This window comes from Antechinus flavipes, chromosome 2 (assembly GCF_016432865.1).
Source record: "Antechinus flavipes isolate AdamAnt ecotype Samford, QLD, Australia chromosome 2, AdamAnt_v2, whole genome shotgun sequence".
Taxonomy (NCBI): Eukaryota; Metazoa; Chordata; class Mammalia; order Dasyuromorphia; family Dasyuridae; genus Antechinus; species Antechinus flavipes.
In genome coordinates, this window is record NC_067399.1 from 227,542,080 (window position 1) to 227,568,287 (window position 26,208).

Genomic DNA, 26,208 nt, shown 5'->3' on the forward strand with positions numbered 1-26,208 from the left:
TTCATGTTTCAATAGTGGTGATGATAATGATGATAATGACAATGATAATACATTTATATGACTACAAAAATTGTTATTTTATTTACTTGGATAATAATCTGTTGGGGGCAGCTAGATGGTACAGTAGGTAGAATGCTGGGCCTGGAGTCTGGAGGACCTGAGTTCAAATCCAGCCTTGGAAACTTATTAGCTGTGTGACCCTGGGCAAGTCACTTAATCCCATTTACCTCAGTTTCCTCATTTGTAAAATGAGCTGGAGAAGAAGGAATTAGCAAACCACTTGAGTATCTTTGCCAAGAAAAACCCAAATGGGGTCATATAGAGTTCGATACTACTGCAAATTGGTGGCAACTTGTCTAAGAACCATTTCTATCTGAACTCCATCAAAAGAATAAAAATTTTTATACAACAAGTTAATATTTGGAGCTTTGAATTTTACATAGATATTTACATACATAATCTCTTTTGATCTTATCAATACATCAATTGATAAGCATTTATTAAGCTCTTTCTGTGTGCTGGGCACTGAGTGAATATGAAGACAAAGGGGAAAAGATCGTCCTTCCTCTCAAAGAACTTTGTTGTTATTCAGTCACATCTAACTCTTCATGACCCCATGAACCATACAGTCCATGGGATTTTCTTGGCAAAGATACTGGAGTGGTTGGCCATTTCCTTCTCCTGTAGAGTTAAGTGACTTGTCCAGGGTCACACAGATAGTAAACTCAAATGTGAGACCACATTTGAACTCAGATCTTCCTGACTCCTGTCACTGAGCCCTTATCTCAAAGAACTTACACACTTTTATGCTTCACTAAGCTATGGCCCCAGGTAGCAGGTCTCTTATGTAGGGCATCTTGTCTTTGCCAAAACATTCTTTATGGGTCTTCTCCTACCAGACTTGACTGACTTCAGTCTCTTATCCACTTCTTAGTTATTGATGGAAGAAAGGGGTCAGGGATAGAGAGCACAGCCCTGGAGCCCTGGGACTGCTAGTTGTTACATCTAGTGCTCTGATGATGCACTGAGGAGTTAATTACAGTGACACAGTCCATCTGGGATTAAATAAATGAGTTAAATGAGATGGCAAACTAAGTTTCTACTTCATTGGTGTAAAACAGTGAGAAGAGAGACAGAGAGAGACAGAGAAACCGAGACAGAGACAGAGACGGGCAGATTGGGCTTGGAAAAACGAGGAAGCAAGACAGAATCCTTTTGGGTAGGGATATGAATGAGTCTGACGCTGTTCAGCAGTTGCCATATTCTCTTTTTGAAATAATGCTTAGCTTGTCTAAGTTATTCCCCTGTGAAAAAGCTGTTAGAGCCTCAACAATGGCTCTAATATTCACAAAAGACCCCAGCTCGACTCTATCATTGGTCCAATCATGAACAAAAGTTTCTGTGCAATAGGAACCATATAAAACATAAGAGGATTCCCCACCAGTACATCTCCTAAACTGGGATCCTATTGAGGGCACCATGATCCTTCCGGTGACCCAGTTTGTGGCTTCTATCCCCAAATCTTCATTTCACCATCCTCTCCATCCCCACCATTTTCAGTCAGTTACCATTTCTGATTGATTCTGCTCTGTAACTTCTCTCTCACTAATCCCCTTCTCTCCACTTCCATGACCACTACCTTAGCTCAGGCTCCATCATTTCTTTCCGGGACTATTACAACAGTCTCCTGATTATTTGTGAAGTCCAAGACTGACTGTGCCATGCTCCTGCTCAGTAAACTCTAGTGACTCCCTATTTTCTCTAGAATAAAACAGAGATTCCTCTGTTTGGCTTTTAGACCTTTCATAATCTGGCTACAGGTTACCCATCCTTCTGAAAAGAATTTCCTTTTTCTTACTATTAACCTGAAAAATATTGCCAAATAAAAATATTTTCTTACACTAAGAACAGAAAACATATGAAACCTTTCTAACCTGTCTTTCCAGGCTGATGACATATTTTGCCCCTTCATGTACTCTGTGGGCCAGCAAAACTGACCCACTTTTAAAAATGACCTATTTGATGTCCTGCATATACAGGATTTCATCTCCCCCTCGGTACCATTGTACAGTCTGTGTATCCCTTCCTGCATGCCCAGCATGGCCTTCCTACCTTACCTGATTTTTCTACCTGTTAGTGTCCCCGTAATAACTTTGTTTATAATGTATATTTACTTATATATGTAGATAGAATGAAACTCCCTGTGGGCAAGAGCTGTTTCGGGTTTTCTTTTTGTGTCTTCAGTGCCTGGCTTGGTGCTTGATAAATATTTATTGATTACTTGATATTTGATTCACCAAAGAAAGGTAGGGTGGTGTGGTACCCAGGGCACTGGACTGTCAGTCAGCTGATCTACCTAACTGTAGCTCTAGGATTTATTGACCCTATTACCTTATACAAATTACATCACTACTCAGTTCTTTCTTCTTCTCATTAGTGAAAATGGGAACAAGAGCTATGCTAAATTCCATGAACATATACAAAGTGCTTTACAGCTCTAAAGTGCGCCATACAGGAGTGATTGTGGTTGTTGTTATTATAAATGAAAAATTTCAGAACTTCAGTTCCTCTGTAGCTATAGCACCACCTCATTCCCTAGACCTCGTGGCACCTCTAAAGACAAGAGTCCCATGAGGCAAACCATCACTATTTAGAAGTTGTTAAAAAATGCTTTCATCAACAACAGAAAGAACAGATCAAATAACTGGACATGTGACTAAGGGAAAAAAACCTAGAAAAGTAACAAATCAGAAAACCCTAATTAAATGTTAAAGAAGAAATTCTAAAAATTAAAGAGGAGCTTTACAAAATTGAAAGTAAAAAGCCAACACTGAATCAATAAATAAAACTAGGAGTTATTTTTTTAATAGAATAAACAGCTGGCCTGATTTTAAAAAAGATAAAAACCAAATTATTAATACCAAAAAATGAAAATAAAAAATCTCCAACAATCAAAGATGATAAAAAGGGAATTAGCAGAAATTATTTTGCTCAATTACGTGCTAAAAGTATTGACAAGTTGGATGAAATGGCTATATATAAAAAATATTTAAATATCTAGATAAATAGACTAATAAGTAGAGAGCCTGAACCAATAGAAGAAAAAAAAAAAAAGCAAAGAAGCTATTAATGAATTCACTAAGGAAAAACCCTCAGGACAATATGGATTTACTTGTGAATACTAAAAGATCAGTTAATTCTAATATTAATTCTAATATTAAATAAATTGTTCACAAACTAGAAAAAGATACCAAACTTCTATAAAGAATTTATTAAGTATTTTTGTTTGCATAACAAAATACTAAACAGCATAGCAGTCAATCTAAAAGGACTTGTCTCCTACCTTCAAGGAATTTACAGTATTATTCACTTTGCTAATAACTCTTAGCAAGGTAGTTATACTTTTGCTGGCCAGCCAGATGCTGAATGATAGCTTAATGAAATAGGCACAGCAACAATGGGAGGGAAGGGAAAGCTTTCTTTCCCCTTCTTGGGGAAAAGTTGATGGATGAGATTGTACCTAGGCTGGATAATAGGTCTGAAAGACATCTAGAAATGGAAGTTCTGCTTATCTTTATATACCGTTCTTTGTTTTACAAAGTACTTTATATAGATTATCTCATTTGATTCTCACTACAAACCTGTGAGGTGACAGTACAAAGTGTAGGAAGGCAGTCTGGTACAGTGAAGAAGAAGGTCCTGGATTTGAAGTTAAAAGACTAGAATTCAAATTCTGGCTCTCTGGTGGTGAGCTGGACTGAGGGCAAGTCGTAACACTCTGGACAGACTTTTTATCAGTAAAGTAAGGATATTGGACTGGTTGACCTTTTTTGTTCTAAAGCTATAATCTTATGACTGAGGAAGACGGAGCTCTAGCAACTCTGGCATTCCTGGGTTTTGACTCCATGACTCAGCTGTCTTACTGTGGAACGTCCCTCCACTCCATCCACCTGTGAGTCCTCCCAGGGCCTCATTTTGGGGACAGACTCAGACGAGCTATGTTTTCCGTCTTCTCCAAGCTGCATTTCTGACTCTCCTTTGCCACCATATTCCCCTTTCCCCTAAAAAAGCTCCCTTTTATGTGTTGTCTTTTATTAGAATTTGAGCTCCTCGAGGACAGGGATTGTCTTCTTTTTCCCTTGTATTTTTTTTACCCCCAGTAATTAGTGTAAGTATCTGACTTAAAACTTGTTGTTTGTTTCTGAACAAAAAAAATTTGACTAGGGTTAAAAGCAAGGTAATGACAACAGTTATAAGGACAGATAGCTGGAGGAATAGCAGGGTCAAGTGAAAGCAATGAGAATGGAGAGGGGGCAGAGGTGAGAAATATTGTGAAGATCATAACACTTGGCAAACTATTTGATACAGAAATGAGGGAAAGTGAGGGATCAAAGATGATTCTGAGCTTGTGAACCTGGATGCCTGGAACAATGGTGATGCCCTTGATAGCCAATGACCACTCTTTAGGAAGAGTTGGAGGAGCAAATATTCCATGTGAGGGGAAACAGTAGGAAGGCAAGGAAGAATAAAATACTGACAGGAAGGGTGGATTGGTTTTATGGAACCCCTGAGGTTAGTTATACCACTTGGCTTAGAAAGAAAGCTTTCCCTTTCCTCCCATGTGCAAACCCAGGGTTAAAACCCTGGTCATTTTGCCCTAGTTATGGCTCTGTCCTGGATAAGTCATTTAGATTCCCCAAGCCTCAGTTTTTTGCTTATAAAATGGGGATAAAAGTACCTACCTTTCCTGGGTTGATATGAGGAACAAATGAAAGAATATATGTAAAACTATATAAATATACTCTGTAATTATCATCTCTTCCTGGACCCAGCCCCAGGATATTTCTTTGTTCCCTTGGGACTAGAGTGTGACTCATTGAATGACCTTGATTCCAGGTTCCTACTTCCCCAGATTTTTGTCTGAGGTGAGTCACAGATCTTTCTTCCTGACCCAATTTTGGAGAATAATCTTCTATTCAGACCTTCTCTGTATGGTCTCTACTTGATTTTTTGAGCATTGAGTTAGAATAGAAGTTCTTAACCTGTTTGTTGTGAATTTTAAATATATATGTTTGTGTGTATACGTGTGTGTGTATATTTCAACAGATATTTCAGTATGATTTTTTAAATAACATTACGTATCTTATTTTATGTAATGAAAACTAGTCTGAGGAGAGACCTATAGACTTTACCAGACTGCCCGAGAGAGATATGAGAAAAAAAAGTTAAGGATCACTGCTTTAAGATCAGCAGAGATGGGCTTTCAGCATAACTGACCCTCACCAGGTCCCTGACTCAGCATTTCCCAACCTGTATTCCTTGGAACTCTGATATTCTATGCAGAGTAGAGAGGCTTCTATTAGAAAACATTTACTGTTAGTAATATCTCCTAAAATATTTAGTATGAAATCATGTAGGGATACTAAATGAAAATAGAATTAGTTTTCCCTTTTTACCTCAAAATTCTTAGATCCAGTCTTACTTTCATAGGCTTCCTGCAGGAAGCATGGTTAATTAGAAAGAGGTCCAGTTTGGTAGCCATAGGACCAATCCTAGGTTCCAATCCTGATTCTGTTGGTTACTATGTATGACAATGGGCAAGTTACTTAACCTCTCCAGGTCTTAGATTTTTCAATTGTAAAAGAATGGGATTGGGTGTAAGGGTCTCTTAAGTTCCTATCAGTTCTAAATCCATGATTCTTAGGCCATTATTGATGGATTTCACGAATAAATTTTTTTCAATAGTATTTCATTTTTCCAAATACATGTAAAGATAATTTTCAGCATTCATTTTTGTAACATTTTTTCCTCTCTTCATTTCACCCTCAAGACAGCAAGAAATCTGATATGTTAGATATGTACAATCCTTTTAAACATATTTCCATATTTGTATGTTGTACAAGAAAAATCAGCCCAAAAGGGAAAAAACCATGAGAAAGAAAAAGCAAACAAGCAAACAACAACAACAAAAAGGTCAGTTCATACACAATCTCCATAGTTCTCTATCTGGATTCACGTGGCATTTTCTATCCCAAGTCTATACCAATCTTTTAAAAGTGTTTCATGGCCAGAGTCATTTGGTCACATCTGTGTTGAAGAAACTCTGCTCACTGGGCTTTCTTCTTGCTGATGAAGCATCACTGGCTCGATCTTAATTAGCTCACAACCAACTATCAAGAGTGAGTGGAGCACATTGGTTGGAGAACATCCTGTACTCTCTAGCACAGAGAAGAGATGGGAATTCTCTCACCTGGGGATTGTATACATAATCTTCGTTAACTCCAGCTAAAGTAACTGGTCATAGGAGGCATTCTAAGGAGACATACTGTCATTCTACTTCCCAACACCCTGTGAAGCTAGGATGGGGCAGAGATTTCTCTCTCCAAGTAGGCAGCCTATAACCTTTTTTCTGATATCTATCAAGGGAACAGAAACCCTGTCATCTTTTACAGAGCCAAAAGAGAGAAAACCATAGAGCCTCAGGGCAGGGCAGAACCTTAAAAATCAGTCATCTAGTCCATCTACCTGATTTAATAGCTGACAAAGATGGTTAAGGAGGCTGTGTAGTGTAGTGTGTAGTAGGCTGGACCACAAATCAAGAAGACCAGGACTTACATCCTACCTTTGACCCTTACTAGATGTGTGACCTCAGACACATCAATTTTTCTCCCTGGGCCACAGTTTTCTTGTCAGCAAAGAGAAGGGATTGGAAGTTTTAAGATTCCTTCTAACTCTAAATCTATGATCCTATGTTAATAGAAAGAGCAGTGAGATGGTGCAGTGGATAAAGCTCTAGGCTTGGAATCAGGAAATCTTTTAAGTTCATAAGTTCAAATCCAGCCTCAGAAACTTAGTAACTGTGTGACTCTGGGCAAGTCATTCAACTGGGCAGTCTCCTCATCTATAAAATGTGCTAAAGAAGCAAACCCCTCCCATGTCTTTGCCAAGAAAATCCCTAAATGAAACCATGAAGAGTTGTACATAACTGAAACTACTCAAGAGCAACAAAATGTTAGTAGAATATCTGTTAAGTCAGTTAGCATTTATCAAGTGCTTACTATGTACCAGACATTATACTAAATTGGGATTACAAAGAAAAGTGAAAATGATTTCTTGGCCATTAGGAGCTTACATTCTAATGGAGGATGGAGTGGAGCAGGAATACCAGTAGCTAATGACCTGGAAATCCATATGTTTGGTCCCAAGTCATCTGGATTTATCATCTTGGGGATTTAAAGAGGCCCCTGGAGAGTTATGCACTAAATACTAAGTGGAAGAGAAACAAAGTAAATAAGAGAAGGAAGAGCCTTGCAAATGAAAGGAAGAAAAAATTTTGAAGAAATTGGAAGAATTTAAATGTAATACCAAGAGGGACTGTAGAATCATAAATATGGGTCTGGAAGGGACTTCCAAGAACATTTAGTCCAATACCCTCCTTTTTGCAGGTGATGAAATTTTGCTCCAAGAAGACTGTGACTTGACCAGGGTCAGATATCAAAAGTAGAATTTGAACTCAGATCATTTTTTCCACCTTTTTATACTGTCTCCCTGAAAATAAAAACAGAAAAGAGACCATTGGAAATATAGGTAATTTCAAAAAGAAATGTTTTAATGCAATGATAAATATGTGGAAATTAAGATTGTAGGGGGGAGATAAAGATAATGAGTGGAAAGACAAAAGCCTGACAGCTAGACTAACCCAGGGACAGTATGAGGGGACACATCAAAAGCATATGGTAGCTTGGAATCAGCAAGGGTTGGGTTCAAATCCCTTCCTTTAATGTTTACCAGCTATATGACCTTTAACAAATCATTTATCCCTTTGAATGCCCCTGACAATTCCCTCAAGTAATCCATTGAGTACAGAGCTTAGGACCTGAAGTCAAAAGGATCTGAGTTCAGCTGCAGCCTGAGAACCCTGTGTGACCCTGGATAAGTCACTTAATCTCTGTCTCAGTTTTCTTATCTGTAAAATGGGGACAAAAATAGCACCTTTCTCCCAGGATTGTTATGAGGACCAAATGACAAAATATTTGTAAAATACTCTGCAAGTCTGAGAGTGCTATATTATTGTTGTTGTTTTAATTATAATGATGATGATGATGATGATCTACTAAGTCATATAGTTTCTACCTGCTTTGGTGTAGAATCTCATTCCCTAAACCAAATCCAACGTTCAAACTAGGTGAGAAAGGATAGAGAACTGAGCTTGGAGTCAGGAAGAACTAGGTTCAGGTCCTCTGATATACTGGCTGTGTAACCCTGGGCAAGTCACAACCCTGTTTGCCTCAGTTTCCTCATTTACAAATGACTTGGAGAAAGAAATGGCAAATCACTCTAGCATCTTTGCTAAGAAAATCCCAAATGAGGTCACCAAGAATCAAACATAATTGAAATGACTAAAAAATAACAAATGAGTAGGGCTAAAGGAAGACTTTTTTAAAAAGAAAGATAGGGTAGACTCTGGCATACTTAAAGTTAGAGTGTAAAGAAGAAATAGAAAGAGATAAAGGATTTCAAGGATAGAGGTTTGAGTCTGTGAGATGGGGAGAGGAGCAGGGATATAATACAGAATTACTGCTTCAAAGTGGGGTCAGGAGGCAAAGAAGATGGAAGCAAGGACAAGGGCAGGGCTTGCAAGCATCAGGATTGTTAAGAGAGGTAGCCAGGAGACAATTTTGATTTTCTCAAAGTATAGTGAAGAGAATAGGAAAGTCAAGAAATTGAGAGTTTAACAAAGAGGTTTCAAACAATTGAGAGTATCAAAGAATAAATGAAGAAAAAATTGTATATCTTTTTTCTGGATAGTGAAGAATTCAAAGGATCCCAGAATTAGTAGATTTCAAGTTGAAAAGGTCCTAAAGACCATCTAATTCCATTTTCCCCCATTTTACAAAAAAGAAAATGAAGACTAAATTTCAATTTCATGGAAATATGGTAGTCCACTAGAAAAAGGATTTTGAGTCTTGTTATTTGTGTGTGTCTCCAGAATATATTATCCCAGAATCCTTTGCTTTTAAAAATATCTTACTGGTTTATTCACTCTAACCCCCTACCTTCAGGCATCAAAATATCTTAGACTTCATTGAATGACCATTCATGAAGCAGCTATTATGGGAAGAGCACTATATTAGGCCATGCAGATAACATAGTAATTATAGCTTAACAGATTAAATCCTTGCCTTTATCAACCTTACAATCCAGCATGTGAAAATATTTATAGTATGTATACAAATATTCAATAACTTTTAAAATACTTATATAATTGCCATAATAAACATGGAATATGTTAAGGAAATAAGAGAGACATGAAGTGTTATATATGAGGACCTAGGAAGAAAAGATCATTTATGATAGGATGAAGTGTCAGGGAAATTTTCGTAGATGAAAAGACTTTTGAGCTGGGCCTTGGAGGATATATAGAATTTCAAAAGACAGAGATGGCTGAGGGTGGGAGCAGATATGTATGAGCAAAGACTTGGAGGCAGGAAAGTACTATGTACAAGGGGATAATAAGTAACTAGTTTGGTTAGTTGAGATAAGGCTAGAAAAGCAGATGTGCCATTTGACTTTGAATGCTAGAGAAATTTTGGAAGTCAGGACATATTAGTGAAAGTTAAAGCCTTTGGATAAATGTAGAGAGAGAATAGGTAAGACCTCAGATGAGAAGCTTGGGAGTCAGGATATATTGATGATTGTTAAAGCCTTTGGAGTAATGAGTGCAAAGAGATGATAAATAAAATCTCAGATCAGAACCTTGGAGAGCACCATCTTAAAGGCTAGGATTTGAACCAGAATGTGTCTCATAGGAACCAAGGGAAGTGTTCAGGAGAAGAAAGTTTGTATTGTCAGATAATGTAGAAAGGACCCCTCAAAGCTATTTGTACTGACTTGAAAAAAAAGGAATCATCTTGACATTTCTTAGCCCAAAGACTCCTAGAGAAAAAAAGAGACACTCATTGGAAGGTGAGAGGGAAGATAACTGCAATTTGTTAATGGAGTCCTTATAGGATCTTAGATTTAAAAATGGAAGGGATCTCAGAGTCCATTTAGTCCAAAGCCCTGATTTTTTAGATGATTATACCTGGACCCTAAAAAATTGTTACTTGTCCAAGGGTTACAAAAGATATTAAATGTCAAAAATAGGATTTGAAATTAGATTCTCTGATCTTATATTTGTTGCATTTTCCATATTGCTTCCCTCAAAGATTAGATGGTTCCATTCCTGTATTCCAGAAAGAGTATGATCCCTCTCCTCAAATCTATTCTGTAGATTGTAAATTTCCAATTTGCCTTTTTGGGGTGGGGTGGCAGTCCCAACTGGGGCAATTGGACCAATTGGAGTCAGGAAGAACTAGGTTCAAGTCCTCGGCTATACTAGCTGGATATACTAGCTGTGTAACCCTGGGCAAGTCACAACCCTGTTTGTGGCCAATTGGGCAAAGTTACTTGCCTAGGGTCACACAGCTAGTAAGTATTTTAGGTTGGATTTGAATTCAGATCTTCCTGATGTCAGACTGGTGCTGTATCCATTTTGCTACCTAATTACCCTCCAATTTACTTTTGATTGTTTTCTAAGAAAACACTGTCATTTCCTTATTCTATAATTGTCCTAATGTACTTTAGACTTCCTAGTAGAATAATACCCAGGATAAACCTAAGAAGGTGATTATGAATACTGTTCTTGTGATTGTCACACATTTATTCACAGGCTTGTGCAGACTGTCTGAACCTAGCAGGCATGTGCAATCGGAGGCTCCTATTTCAAGGTTCTTAGATATTTTTCTGCTTTACTCAAAAGTTAGCTAGTATGAAGCCAAATTATTTTCAACTGAGTTAAAACTGTTCCAATAACATGAATTAAATTTTATCTTAGTCTAAAAGATTTTTAGTGGTAATTCACACTTGTGAAGAAAAACTTTTTAGATGATATACAGCAGGCTGAAAATTGTTCCAAAATGAAATTATTGACTTTGTGTAAATATGGGTGAAGGCTTTTTTCCTTCTAAAGCAATTCAAATTCAAATGAAAAAATCACTCGAGTTTCTGTGCCTGAACTATAGCATGGCATAAAAGACAAGGGAATAGAGCTTTGAGCCTGAGGACTCGTCTTCCTGAGTTCAAATATGGCTTCTGATACTTCCTACTTGTGTGAACTTGGGCAAGTCATCACATCCTGTTTGCCTCAATTTTGTTATATATAAAATGGGTTAGAGAAGGAAATGTCAAACTATTATAGCATCTCTTCCAAGAAAACCCACATGGGATCATAAAGAGTCAGATGTGACTAAAACCACTGAAAAACAAATAGAAGAAAGAATAAGGAACTGAGAACAGAAAGACCTTAGTTCACGTCCTACCTTAACCATTTACTAATTGTGTGACTGGGGAAGACAGCTATCTGTGCTTCAGTGCTTCAATCCCTATTGTAAAATGTGGAAGGGTAAAACTTGGTCCCTTGTAAGATCATCTAGTTCTAAAGCTGTGACTCTATGATACTGAGAAAGAGAACAGAATTGTTTTCTTCTTTTAATTTTTTTTCCCTTTTTTTTGAAGAATCCCTGAACTTTGCTATTTTTGGAGGATAAACTCTGTGGACTGCATTGGCTTTAATTCCCTCCTACTAATTCCCTCTTATCCTTCCCCCAAGTAACAACTCATCTATAGTACCCACCAAGGACTCCCACTTTAGTCAGCTCTTCTCACCTTTTCCCTTTGCTCACTTGCAGGAACATTTTTGCTTCACCTCAAAATTTGCACCCTTATTTCCACAAATAATGTTGAAACAGCTTAAGTCAAAGTGGGGGCTCAAGCCTTCCCAGCTGTCCTCCTGCGTTGTTTCCTGTCTTCTTCTTTTTCCCTCCTTCCAGAACAGCTGTCAGTTAAATACAGGCTCCATTTCAATCATTTTCCATTCTCCCCTCTTTCTTCCAGTCACAGGCCTCTCCAGTTACAGCTGGTCCTCTTTGTCTTTGTTTAATGCTGTCTTCTAATCATTCCCTGCTGGGGCCCCTTCATTTGCTCTTGAACAATTTTAATTTTCTATATTCTTGTGTTGATATATATATTTAGGTTGTCGATTGGCATCATCTGATATGAGGAGCTAAGGGGTAGAGGGGAATTGGAATTTCTGAGGCATGCTGAACCCCTAGGGAATGCATCAGCTGAGAGATTCCTTTGGGAAGGAGAAGGCCTGATGGTTCCTGGGTCCAACCCAGTTGGTTTGTTATTTATTACTAAGTATTGTGTTTTATGCATCCTCCTCTACAAGGCTGGAAGTCCATGAGGACAAGGATTACATCTTCTCTCCATCAGTCTCTGTGCTAAGTGCTGGAGATACAGAGGGGGGAAACAGGTAGTTCTCAGGAGCTTACATTTGATTGGTTTCTGGATGATCCCTCAGATGTGGCTCCTGCTACGTTTCTTTGTGGATGGAAAGCTCACAGTCTTCATCTGGAGATTGGCAAGATCCTTTACTGTTTTGAAAACAATCTATCCATCGGTGCTACAGAAAAGTATCAGCCTATGGCATTCTTTCTGGCCTTTCCATGTTCCTATATAATCACTAGCCTGATTCATTCCCAGTGCTGTGGGGCACAAATTTTCTTTGTGTGAAACATTTTACTTATCAGACTTTAATTCCCCAGAGGCCATGAGCCAAGGGCTTTGACTGATTTTCATTATGGTTTTTTACTGTTTCTTTCTACCTCTGATAATCTCATGCATATGAAGGGAAGGTCAATATCCAGTTGGTTAATGGCTCTCCCAAGTGAAGATGAAGGGGCTGGCTATGTCTACCATAAGACAGGTTGCCATGGTAACTTACTCTGTACAGCCAATGCTGTATGACAGCATGACCTAGTGTAAAGAACTCTGGATCTGGAGTCAGGGGACCTGGCTTCAAATCCAGGCTACTTCTTTCTGCCTGTGTAGCCTTAATTCAATTGGTTCACACTCTGGGTCTGAGTTTCTTCATCTGTGAAAATGAAGGGGCTAGACTCAGATTGTTTCTGGCTCAAAACCTGATGACTAGACTCATTCATTATAAGACTCTATTCATTTGTGGCCAGGGTAAAATTCTGTCTTCTTGAGGGGGATCTTCACTTTTGTGAGGAAGGATTCATAATCCAAGTCCAAGACTAGACTCGAAGTCAGAAGATTTGGATTTAAAACCCAGTTCTGATACTGGTAACCTGTGTGAACTTGGTCAAGTCATTTAATGCCTTTTTTTCATCTGTAAAATGAGAAGTTTAAGTTAGTGTCTCTAAACTGAAACTACCCACTGCTCTTCAGTATTTCATATAATATTATAATGATAGACTTAGAGCTGGACAAATCCTTTGAAGTTTTCTGGTCCACTATCCTCATTTACACTTGAGGAAATGTAGATACAGGATGGCTAAATGACTTGCCCAAGATCATATAAGAGGCAAAGTGGGTGGATCAACACTTGAACTCAGATCCTCTGGCACCAGACTTTTAAAAAATTATATTATTTTTAATTTGTGCAATAAAACAAGCTTGTCCATGACATAGTAAAAATAAAGAAGATGGATTGCACATGAAATTGCAAATTGGTTATATACAACTTGCTCTTCCTTTTAAATATTATAATAGAAATTTCTTTTTCCCCCTTTTTGATTCCTTCTCTTCTCACCTCACCCAGGGATGGTTGAACACAACCATTAAACACAAATGGGGGGGATGTGTGTGTGGGGGGGTGGGCATGTGTAAGATTATTCTATACATACTTCTATTTATCATTTCTCTGGATATTGATTCTCTTGGACCTCTTTTCCCACAGTACTATTAGTACCTTAATTTTTATTTCATTATTCTTTGGTTTAGCTTTGCTTTTTGCTGAGGCATTTGGGGTTAAGTGACTCGCCCAGGGTCACACAGCCAGGAAGTGGTAAGTGTCTAAGGTCACATTCGAACTCAGATCCTTGTGACTTCAGGGCTGGTGCTCTATCCACTGCGCCAACTAGCTGCCCCTCTTAGTTTTCTTTCATAATGGAATCTGGGCAGTTACTGATCTCTTCTAGTCATTGTCATGATATTACTTCCTTACCTTCTTTCTATTCCCCTTCCCAGTTTTCTTTTCTATTAGGTTCTAAGGTAGTAATTCTGAGCTAATGATTTAGCATCTCAATCTTTCTGCTGTTGCAACTTAGCAACAAGTAAATATTAGGTGAATCTTTTTTGCTGAGTAGCAAATGAATAGTTTGGGGTTATTGCTTGGGGAATGCTAAGTAATCCTCTCAATATCCTTTGCCCAACCTTGGGATTCACTCACATGAAAGGAGGTAATGCTATATAGCAGGAAGAATTCTGGATTTGGAGCCAAAAGACCTGGGTGAAATCTTAACTCTACCAGTTACTGATTGTGTGACCTTAAATAAGTCATTGATCATTTTGGTTTTTTCATACGTAAAATGAAAGGATAGAACTAGATGAGATCTTACAATCCTACATATAATCTCTTAATCTCCAAACCTGTAAGTCTGTTAACTTTAAGGTCTCTTCCAGTTCCAATCTATGATCTAATGATGGTTTAAGAGTAGGTCTGAGGTATTAGAAACTCCCCAAGCTTGGGCCCCTCAAGCATTGAATAACAATTTAGAAGAATCTGGAAAAATATAACTTGGGACAGATTGTAGCTTCTTGGCTTTTTGGGGCTCTTTTCTGTGCCCACTTCTCAGACTTTAGGGATAAACTGAATTCCTCTCTTTCTACTGTAAAGGATGGAGGGGATAACTAGAGCTTTTCACTATTAGAATCTTTGTCATAGAGTTTGAAGTGTGGAACTTCAGTTGAGATTTGTTTATTATTTTGGTTATTCAATAACTAGGATCACAGGACAATAGATGTAGAGCTTAAAGGATTTCTGAAGTTGTTGATTCTCAGCCCCTCGTTTTTATATATAGAAATGCTAGTGTTTGGAAATCCTTGACAGAGGAACTTTCTCCAACAACCATAGATCCCAGCCAAAGTTTTAGATAGTTGCCTGAGACCCAGAGAGGTTTAGTGAGTTACGCAGAGTTACACAACTAATTTAAGTGTTGGGGTAGGTATACTCATGTCTTCCTTGTTTCAAATCCAGTAGTTTATCCACAGTATCATACTGCTCTTTCAGTGATTTAATGGAGAAAGGTAAATTGAATTAGCCCTTGACTAAAGAGTAATGAGGCCCACATTTTAGTCCTCATTCTGCCACTTATTTTGGATTTGTAACTTCATGTCTCCGGCTCTTAGTTTTCTTATCTGTAAAATAAAGCAATTGCTCCCACTTATCTCTAAGGCCCCTTCCATCCCCAGCATTCTGTGAATGACTCCAGACACCACAAGGGCTGTAATTAAGCTTTAGCATTACAGGAATTATTTTGGATTTGATTGTCTTTGAAATTCAAAGATGGCATCAGATTCCTAGGAAGGATGTATAAAGCAGAGTCTTAGAATACTTAGAATGCTTAGACTGTGGGAGATGCAGATGTGGCAACAGAGGACAGTGTGGGAGAGGAGAGAACCATAATATTGTATGAAAGAAACTGGCCATCTGCATTCCACTGTTAAATTAATCTTCCTAAAAGATCGATTTGACCAATCATTCTGCTTGCATGGGGGTTCTTCTCTCTTCCTTCTTTGGTCCTCAGTTTTCTTATCTGTAAAATAAAGATTTGACCCTTCAGTAAATCAACAAGCATTTATCAAGCACCTATGGTGTTTTACACACTGTGAAAAGATTCAAAGAGTAAGTTTCTAGCAGAACCAAGAGAATATTGTGTATATGTGTATGTGTATGTATATATATGCATATAAGTACACATATACATATGTATTTGTGTATATATAGCAATATTGTTAGAGAATTAGCTATAAATGACTGTTATTCTGACTATTGCAAAGAGACAAATCAACTACAAAAAACTTATGAAGAAAGATGCTATCTGCTATCCAGAGAGAGAACTGATAAATATAAGTATGTTTAATAAGGTTTTATATCAATCTCTATTCATCTCTCCATGTTAAATGGTGGCCATCTCTAGTGTGAGATAGGGAGGGAATAAGATAATTGGAACTTAAAATGTAGCCAAAATTTAAATAAATAAAATAAAATAACATCAATGTTCTTAAGGAATTTACAATCTATTAAGGAATAGGACATATGTTTGTGTACATACACACACACACACATATATACACACACATACACCCCTTTATTTATTTATAGACACATAGAAATAGATCACTTTAGAGGTTCCTTCCAGCTCTGAATCTATGATGTCATGATCCTTCTACATCTATTCAAATCACCTCAGAGTGATTTGGATGATTGCTTTTTCCTCTTAAGACTCCCTGAGACTCCTCCTAGGGTTGCTCTTGGCAGTTGGCTAAGGCTCCAGGTCTCTGGGTTCCCTTAAAATTCCTCCCAAGCCAATAACCACAGTAACTTGGGGGAATTTGCTTCTTAGTTGCCATGAGATGGATTTTAGGACAGTCTTGGGGTCACCTAGTTCCTGTTGAAGATTTCCCTCTTCCTTTGAGATCATAGTATGGGGGGGCTAGTGGCAGTGTCTCACACACACACAGAGAAAGAAGGTGGTGGGGCACCAGGGTTTCAGATGTGGCTTGCCTACGTTGATGAGCCCTCTGGAGACATCCTTTCACATCAAGCTTCATTTCCAACTCTTCCTTAAAAATCTTACCTGAACAGCCCAGCCAAAATCCATCAGGCTGTCCTTGAGGGAAAAAACATAATAATTAGAATTGTCTTAAGGTGAATGAGTGCTGCAAACGGCAGATATCCTTCAGCAGAGGCTAGATGACCACTTATTACAGAATTTGTAGTAGGGATTCCTTTCCAGGAATAGATTAGCCTGGATCATCAGGGAGTCCCTATGTAATATAGATTCTTGAGAACATATGATTCTGGGAGTAGAATTATCTTATCACTACCCATCATTTGACACTGAGCATCTCCTGCCTTTCTTGTTAGTTATTTGTTCCCAAATTTCAAGGATGTTCCCAAGGTTTCAAGGATGCAAAGATCCTGGATGACAGGGATTGCATCTTAGTCATCTTTGCTTCCCTTTGGCTACTGAGCACTCATGCTTTAATTGAAAAATTAATTAGTAGATATGACCAGCTCTTCTGAGCCTAGAACATACCACCTTTCTTGTTAATTTATAAAATTGCATCAGATTTCTAGAATCAAATCAGACAATCAACAAACATTTATTAAGCACCCAAATAAGGGACTGTTTCACTTTATTATTGGTACCCCCAACACTTAGCACAATGCCTGGCACAGAAGAAATGCTTAAAAATGCTTATTGACTAGCTTACTGGTTACTTTATTACAGGTTCTGAGCTAGGTGCTGGGATACAAATAAAAAAGTGATCAGAAAGCTTACATTTGGAAACCATAGGAAGATCAGGCCTTTGTCTTTATAATCAAGATCCTAGGTGTCTTCTTCAGAATAGTGGGACCCTTCCTCCCATACTTTCAGTGACACAATGGATAGGGAGCCCCAAATTCAAAGCTTCCCTCCCTTGTGACTCCTTTCTCAGCTTAAATCATTCACCTCAGAGTGATTTGGATGATTGCTTTTTCCTCTTAAGACTCCCTGAGACTCCTCCTAGGGTTGCCCTTGGCAGTTGGCTAAGGCTCCAGGTCTCTGGGTTCCCTTAAAATTCCTCCCAAGCCAATAACCACAGTAACTTGGGGGAATTTGCTTCTTAATTGCCATGAGATGGATTTTAGGACAGTCTTGGGGTCACCTAGTTCCTGTTGAAGATTTCCCTCTTCCTTTGAGATCATAGTATAGGGGGGCCTAGTGGCAGTGTCCTTAAACATACACACACAGAGAAAGAAGGTGGTGGGGCACCAGGGTTTCAGATGTGGCTTGCCTACGTCGATGAGCCCTCTGGAGACATCGGCCCAGGAGATACCGTTGCTACCTCCATAGCTCCTCAGGTGCATTCAGGGCAGGATGCACTGGGCTTATTTTGATCTCCCATTCCACAGCTTTAATGAAGTTCATCAGAGTCTTCAAGGCCATGAAGTACATTGCTATGGAAATGAAAGATGAATAGTAACAACCATACTGAGTTATACAAGCTGAAATTTGCCATTGCTTATGTTGAAAATTAGAAAAAAAAAAGATTCTCTGCCATTAAAATAGAAAGACCATGAATCAAAAGACCTTCATCCTAAACCTAACTATGCTACTTTTGAGTTGTGTGACCTTGGTAGGTTGCTTCACTTCTGTCTCATTTTCTTTATATGTAAAATAAGAACAATTATATTTAATTAATTCAGTAAGCACTTCGGTGACATAATGGATAGAGCATTGAGCCTGAGTCAGGAAGAGACAGAGAGAGAAGGAAGGAAGAAAGGAGGGAGGGAGAGAGAAAAAAATCCTCAATTTTAGATTTATTCATGAGATAATCCATAAGGCTTTTAATATCCTTTCTCAAAATTGTTCATATCTGACCCATTCTCAGAAAAAGAAATAGAAAGATAAAACAGCCAGGAAGTAGAGGGCCAGAAACTTATCTATCAGGTTTCCTTAGGCAAGCACAGTCTATAGGGTGCTTACTGAATTCTTCTGCCAGTCACCATTTTCTGCCAGAGTTGGGGATATGGGAATGTACTGCTGAGAAAAGGAGAAATTATCTTACTTCTTGATGTACTCTGAGTTGGAAGTCCAAGGGGGAACAAATAGGAAAGAGAACCATTGTTGAACCTTTTCATCAAATCAGTAAAGGGGAGTAGCTCCTCTGACAAGAGTCCATTCTCCTGAGCTCAGCTAATCAGTGAAGTCTCCTTCCTTTAGAATCTCATCACATTAATATTAGGACTGGGGGCAGAGAGAAATGATAAAATTGATTGAATTCACTCTGTACTTTCTCTTGATGACTTCATCATCATGGGTTCAGCTATCTCTGTGTAGATGACTCAAAATCCATATAACTAGCCCTAGTTTCTTTTCTGAGAGTCTCGTATCTTGGATGTTCCAGGGAAGTTCCAGAAACTCATTTCTAAATCAAAATTAATTATCTTTCCTAGCTATCCTATATCTTTTGAAGTGCTACCATTCTTCTAGCATTTCAGATTCATGCTCTACGAGTCAACTTCAAATCTTCAGTTTCATTCACCACCCCTCTCCTCCATCTAATCAGTTCCCTTCCAAGTCTTATTAACTTTGTTTCCCCATCTGATATCTTCTTTCCATTCATACCACAACCACAACAGTTGTAGCTTTTATCATCTCTTACCTGGGATTTTGCCAGAACTTTTTAAACGGTTTGTTTCCTCCCATTTCTCTCCTCCCCACTCCATTTTCTATACAATTGCCAAAATAAAGCCTGAGTCTAACCATGTCAACCACAAAAATCCCTTCAGAGGCTTTCTGTTACTTCTAGGAATTTAAAACATCATTCTTCTTTATGCACCCTACATTCATGTCAAACTTGCCTGGCTACTGTTTCATCTACATGGCGGCCCATCTCTTTGTTCTGTGTCTTTGCAGAGGATATATCCCATGCTTAAAATATGTTCCCACCTTACCTCTGGATTTCATATTTCCTAGCTTCCTTCTAGACTCAGCCCAAGTACCACCTTTTTATGAGGCTTTCCCCTAAACCCCTCAGCTGTTATTGCTTTTCTTCATCCTGTAAAGTATCTTATACTTATTATGTTGTAATATTATATATATGTATATATGTACGTATCTATCTATCTATATATCTATATCTATATCTATCTATCTATATATGTATGTATATATAGTTGTACTGTTTTTCCCAATTGAATGTAAATTTCTGGAGGACAGAAATTCTCTTGTTTTTGGCCCTGTGCTTCCAGCACTAAGGACAGCACTTATAGTTTAAAACACATATTGGTTGATTGATAAGGACTGTTTTTAGACAGTCCTCCATTACAGTGATTCTTGAATCTGTCATTGAGATAATACACAGAAAATAAATTGAGATAACAGATGCCATAATAGTAAAAGAAAAGTTCCCATTGGAAAGTTCAGAGTCCAAGCCTATTTTCTCTGTTAATGCCCGTCCCCCCTTTTTTTTCTTCTTACAGGAAAACCTTATGCTTTCCATCTTACCCAAGCATGTCGCTGATGAGATGTTAAAGGACATGAAGAAAGATGAGAGCCAGAAAGACCAGCAGCAGTTCAATACTATGTACATGTACCGCCATGAGAATGTCAGGTATTCCTAACCCCAGTCCCTGACCTAGAGTGGCTGGAAGATAAACTCCCTGCTAGACTGCCCTACGGTGACAAGGCCATGACCACAGAAGAGTGCTGAAGGGGAATGGAGATCTGAGCCCTGCTGAGGGGTGTGGGGGCTAGCATGTAAAAGGATTTCCCCCAGGGACTTGACTCCTACTTTGAAACGATGTCCCACTCCTTCTTATACTTTTAAGTGCTGCCATCATGGCATTTATCATGGAAGGAATGCTGAGCTCGGATTCAGCAGAGATCTGGGTTGGATTATACCCACTGGCTCTTCCTAGCTGAGTGACTGTGCCTCAATGAATCTCATTTTCCTTATTTGTAAAATGGGGTCAGTAATACCTAACTTACAGGAATACACTGAGGACCACATGAAATAACATGAGTAATGCCCTTAGGAAATATCAAAGCCATATGAAAATGTCAACTTTTGTCACTAGACTAAGAGGTAAAGGGAAAGATTGAAGGAGCCCTTGAAATAGGTATTAGAGAATGAGTTCAATTTCCTCTTTTCTCTCCCTTACAGGCTGTGTGACCATGGGCAAATTATTAGCTTTTCGATTTCTTCCTCATTCATAAAATAGAAATAATTGTCTTTGTCTTGTTTACTTCACAAGGCATATATAGTAAACTATATATTTACATATAGTTTATATATAGTAAATATATATATATAGCATATATAGTAAACTATACATACGTATATATAGTAAACTATACAGTAAACATATAGTAAACTATAAAGCCCTAGAAGATATAAGCATAACATAATTATATAAGTTTTGGATACTTAATTGAATTTGTCACTTTCTAGCCGCCTTGGGAGATGGATTCATTTATTATTGAGATGGGATGGGATAACCTCCTACATAATTCCTTTCTTGTGTTTCATATTTTTTCTTCAATTATTAGAGTCAAAATTCAGAGGGAGAGGGAAAGATCTGTTTGTGGATAGTAACAGCTAATTATGACTAGCTTTTAGATATCTTTAAAGTTTACAAGATGAACATATAACATTCATTATTTCTTTTGATTCTCAAGAATTCTTTGAGGTAGGCACTATAATAATCTCCATTTTCCAGTTGAGGAAACAGTCTGAAAGGATTTAAATGATTTGCCCACAGTCAGACAGCTAAGTAATTGAGTATTTGAAGGAAGCTTAAGTCTTCCTCACTCCAAGTTTCCCAAACCACTTAGCCACCTCTAGATAAATCCTAGGATATTGACAGCATCATCATCCTGAATTTGCCTGTGGAAAATCAATCAACTTACTATGTGCCTACTATGCGCCAAGTACTGTGGTAGGTTCTGGGAATACAAAGAGAGAAACAGAGCAGCCCAGTTCTCAAGAAACTTATATTTGATAGAGCTTTAAATAAAGACAAGCCCTTTATAACACTAAAGCAAGCCTGCCCATTGGCAGAGTTCCACTTTGTTTAGTAGGTGACTTCTAGAGGCTAATTTTTTCCTCTTTTTTCTACAGCATTCTGTTTGCTGACATCGTGGGTTTCACTCAGCTATCTTCAGCCTGTAGTGCCCAGGAGTTGGTGAAGCTGCTCAATGAACTCTTTGCCCGCTTTGACAAGCTTGCAGCTGTAAGTATACCATGTCCTCTTCTCTTTCTAGCAGTGTCCCTATGGGTCTGGAGCTGGCCTTTGTCTAGATAGCCATCCCTATTTTCTTTCATCTGTCCTATGCTTTACTAGCTCTCTTTTCCCTGGACAAGGTGAAAGGCAAAAATCTTCCAGGCTTCCTTTAAGTCTTAAGTAAAATCCCATCTCTACAGCAAACCTTCTCTAGCCCCTTAATTCCATTGCTTTCTCTCTTTTAATTTTGTGTGTGTGTGTGTGTGTGTGTGTGTGTGTGTGTTCAGAGAATGAGAGAAAGAGAGAAGGAAGAGAAAGAGAGGGAGGGAGAGGAAGAAGGAGAGGGGGAGAGAGGGGGGGAGGGAGAGAAGGAGGGAGGAAGAGAGAGAGAGAGACAGACAGACAGACACTGAGTGTGCTTGCTTTATATACATTTGTTTGCATGTTGTCTTCCTCATTAGTTTGTAAGCTCTTAGTAAGGTCAGGGACTGTCTTTTGCCACTTTTTTAGATTTTTATTTTTGGATTAGGTGAAAAAGGAAATTCTTGTCTCAATTGCTACATAGCCTTAATCACTGGATGGGTGTCACCTCAGTCAAACTGAGACCTGCTGAAGACCTTAACCTAAAAAGACCAAGGTCTCCTCCTGCATCCAAAGCCATCTCCAGTCGTCCTGATCTGTATCTGGCCACTGGACCCAGATGACTCAGGAGGGGAAAGTGACCTTTCACAGCCTTCCTTCACTTAAATCCAATTCATTTACATGTCATCGTGTCATCTCCCTATTGTTAGCTCAGCACTTAGCACAGTGTCTGACACTTATAGCTGTTTAATAAATGTTTATTGATGATCAAGTGAAGGAGTGAAATGCCCAAAACTGGTTTTTTACCTATTTCAGAAATACCATCAATTGCGTATCAAGATTCTGGGAGATTGTTATTATTGCATCTGTGGATTGCCTGACTACCGGGAGGATCATGCCGTCTGTTCCATCCTCATGGGGCTCGCCATGGTGGATGCCATTTCGTAAGTGTTTGGGGGATGCCCCATCTTATCCACTTTCCAGAGTGGTTGCATGTCCTCATAAACATGGGGCTTGATGTAGTCCCTAAATTGGAAGCATTGGGTCTTGGAGAACAGATTGGTCCAGGCAGAAAATAAATTTGTCAAGAGACAGATTTAGCACAAAGAACATTCATGATCCATGATCCTATGGATGGACAGATGAGAAGGCACTGATTGGTTGATGCTCTCTAAGTGTGCTTGCAAATTGTACATTCTTTGTGCTATCATCCATTAGAAGCTCTGACCCTTCTCTGAAGTAGATGAGATTTGATATTCATTCAATCAAGCATATATTGAGCCAGCTACTGGGGATACAAAAACAAAAATAAATAATCCGGGCCCCCTCTCAAAAGTGAGTAAGTCAATGCATGAATATAATACAACAAATACAATGGAAAACGTTAGTGGTGGATACAGGTAGAGAACATTAGTTCAAGTCTTGGCTTTCCCTTTGGTACCCAAGGACTTTGCAAGTTGTATCATCTTTCAAGGCTTCAATTTCCTCATCTTTAAAATGTGGCAGACTGGCTTAGATGACCTCTAGGGAGTTTTCAGCTCAAGATCTCATATTTTATGTTGTCTGGCAAAATATGTTTAAAATATTTTATAGAGTTTATATCACAAAATAAATGTCTCGACGTGATGGAGAATGAAATTTAAAATAGGTACATTCATGGAAAAAATATTAAAATGTTCCTTGTTGAACTCATTTTTTCCCTAGATCGTTGTACCTTAGATAGCTGCCAACCATCCCAGTCCCATCTCCAGTAATAGCATATTGGCTTCTTCTTGTATCCATTGGTCCAGTGTGCCAGAGAACTAGCTTTTTGTAATTTATTCCAAACTGAATTGATTGTAGGGGACTAATACTGACATGTATTACTGTCATGTAACTGACATGAGTTACTAAGATCTAGGATAAAGCTACAATGCTCAATGGCAGTTGAAAGCTTTAGTTCTCAAGTCTCTTTGAGGGACATTTCTCTAGATTGGATTCACAAGTTATTGATTTGGAATAAGAATCATCATCCTCCAGCCTTAAATTTTTATAATGCTCTTAACTTTTCAAAATATTCTTACTTCTATTGTTATTGCTTAGCACCGTGCCTGGAGATAGTATATAATCTAATAAATGCTTATTTTCTTCCTCCATTTCCTTCATATTATCTCATTTTGTCCCTTCAACAACCCTTTGAACAACCCTTGTTCAAAGCCCAAACACAAGGCTTTTTATTGTCATTTTAGATTCTTTTATTTATTTTTTAACATCCGTTTAAAAAACTTTTTTGGAGTTCCAAATTCTTTTTCTTCCATCCACTTTACCCCCAAGCACTGAGAAATAAGAAATGTGGTATGTGAAATTGTGCAATCATATTTCCATATTAGTCATGTTTCAAAAAAAGTAAGAAAAATAAAAAAGTGAAAAAATCATGCTTCAATCTACTTTCAGATTCATCAGTTCTTTCTCTGGCTAGTATTTTTCATTATGAATCCTTTGGAATTATCTTGGATTATTGTATTGCTCAGAATGGCTAAATTATTCACAGTTGATCATCATGCAGTATTGCTTTTACAATGTACAATATGCTGCTCCTACTTACTTCGCTTTGCATCAGTTCATTTAAGTCTTCCATGACATTTCTGAAGCTATCCTGCTTGTCATTTCTGGATTTGCCTTAGGAGGTAGACTTCCAAATATTTCATATTGTCTGCAATTATTTCAAACAGAATTCTTCTAATTTCACTTGCTGCTGAATTTTATTATTAATCTAAAGAAACACTGATTTATATATGTTTATTTTATATTCTGCAACTTTGTTGAAGTTCATTTTTTCATCAGTCTAGTTTAGTTGATTTTCTCTATATACTATCATATCATCTGCAGAGTGATATTTTATTTTCTCATTGCTTATTCTAATTCCTTTTTCTTCTCTTATTACTCTAGCTAGCATTTCTATTTCAGTATTGAAGAACAGTGTTAATAATGGGCATCTTTGCCTTAATAGGATTGGGAAAACTTTGTTGTTTTTTTAATTGATGTGGTCAATTATACTTATAGTTTTCATAATATTGAACCAGCCTTGCATTCCTAATAAAAATCTCATGTGGACATGTTGTATGATCTTTTTGATATATTGCCATGATCTCCTTGCTGGTATTTTATTTTAAAATTTTACATCTGTATTCATTGGGGAAATTGGTCTATAATTTTCTTTCTCTGTTTTTGCTCTTGGTTTAGGTTATCAACATCATATTTGTGTTGTAAGAGGAATTTGGTAGGACTTCTTCTTTCCCCTTTCCCAAATAGCTTAAATATATAATATTGGAATTAATTATACTTTAAGTATTTTGTATTCGTTTATGACTACATCTGGTAATGAGGATTTTTTCCCTGAGAACTCATTTATGATTTGTTTCATTTTTGTTTTCTAAAATCAGTTTAAATATTATATTTCTTTTCTGTCAATCTAGACAATTTATAATTTTTTGTGAATATTCATTCATTTCATTTAGATTGACAGATTTATTGGCATATATTGGGCAAAAATAACTCCTAATAATTTCTTCACTGGTGGTTCATTCACCCTTTTCATTTTTGATTCTGATAATTTAGTTTTCTTCTTTCTTAAAAAAAAAACTCATTTTTACTTTGTGTGTCTCTCTGTTTCAAGTGTGTTTCTTGTAAACATCATGTTATTGAATTCTGTCTTCTAATTTATTCTGCTATCTATTTCATTTTATGGATAATTTCATCCCATTCACATTAAGAGTTATACTGTATTTTTCCCTATTTATCTTTCCTTCTTTCTTCTTTTCCTTCTCCCTCTTCCTCCTTTTTCCCCTCTCTCCATTTTTCTCCTATGTGTGTGTGTGTGTGTGTGTTTGTGTGTGTGTGTATGTGTGTGTGTGTGTGTGTGTGTGTGTCACTCATTGCTCCTCAGAGGTCTGTGTTGATTTTGACCTCTTCCTTTCTTAATAAGCCCTTCTTTCTACAACTTTCACTCTCTTATCCTCTTTCCCTCTTACCTCCCTTTTCTAAAACGGAATGTGTATGTTATTCCCTCTTTGAACCAGTTCCAGTGGGAGTAAGATTCAAGAATTGCCTCTTCCATTTTCTTATCCATTGTAAAGCTCTTTCTTACAAACCTGTTTTATGAAGGATAATTTTCTCTATTCTTCTCCTCTCTTCCCCTTTCTCCCACTGCATTCCTCTCTCTCACAGCTTAATTTTTTTTTTGAGATCATCCCATCATAGTCAATTCATACCCATATCTTCTGTCTATATATACTCCTTCAAAC

General features: G+C 37.8%; 1 protein-coding gene across 3 annotated transcripts in view; it reads left to right on the forward strand.

Moving 5' to 3' along the window:
- ADCY3 (adenylate cyclase 3) overlaps positions 1-26,208 on the forward strand; it is a 113,658-nt gene that overhangs the window by 48,243 nt on the left and 39,207 nt on the right. For all 3 annotated transcript variants that reach the window (XM_051976371.1, XM_051976369.1, XM_051976370.1), the window contains exons 4-6: positions 20,102-20,232; positions 21,742-21,853; positions 22,742-22,869. In XM_051976371.1, the coding sequence (XP_051832331.1) occupies positions 20,102-20,232; positions 21,742-21,853; positions 22,742-22,869 (371 nt within the window). The remainder of the gene's footprint in view (positions 1-20,101; positions 20,233-21,741; positions 21,854-22,741; positions 22,870-26,208) is intronic.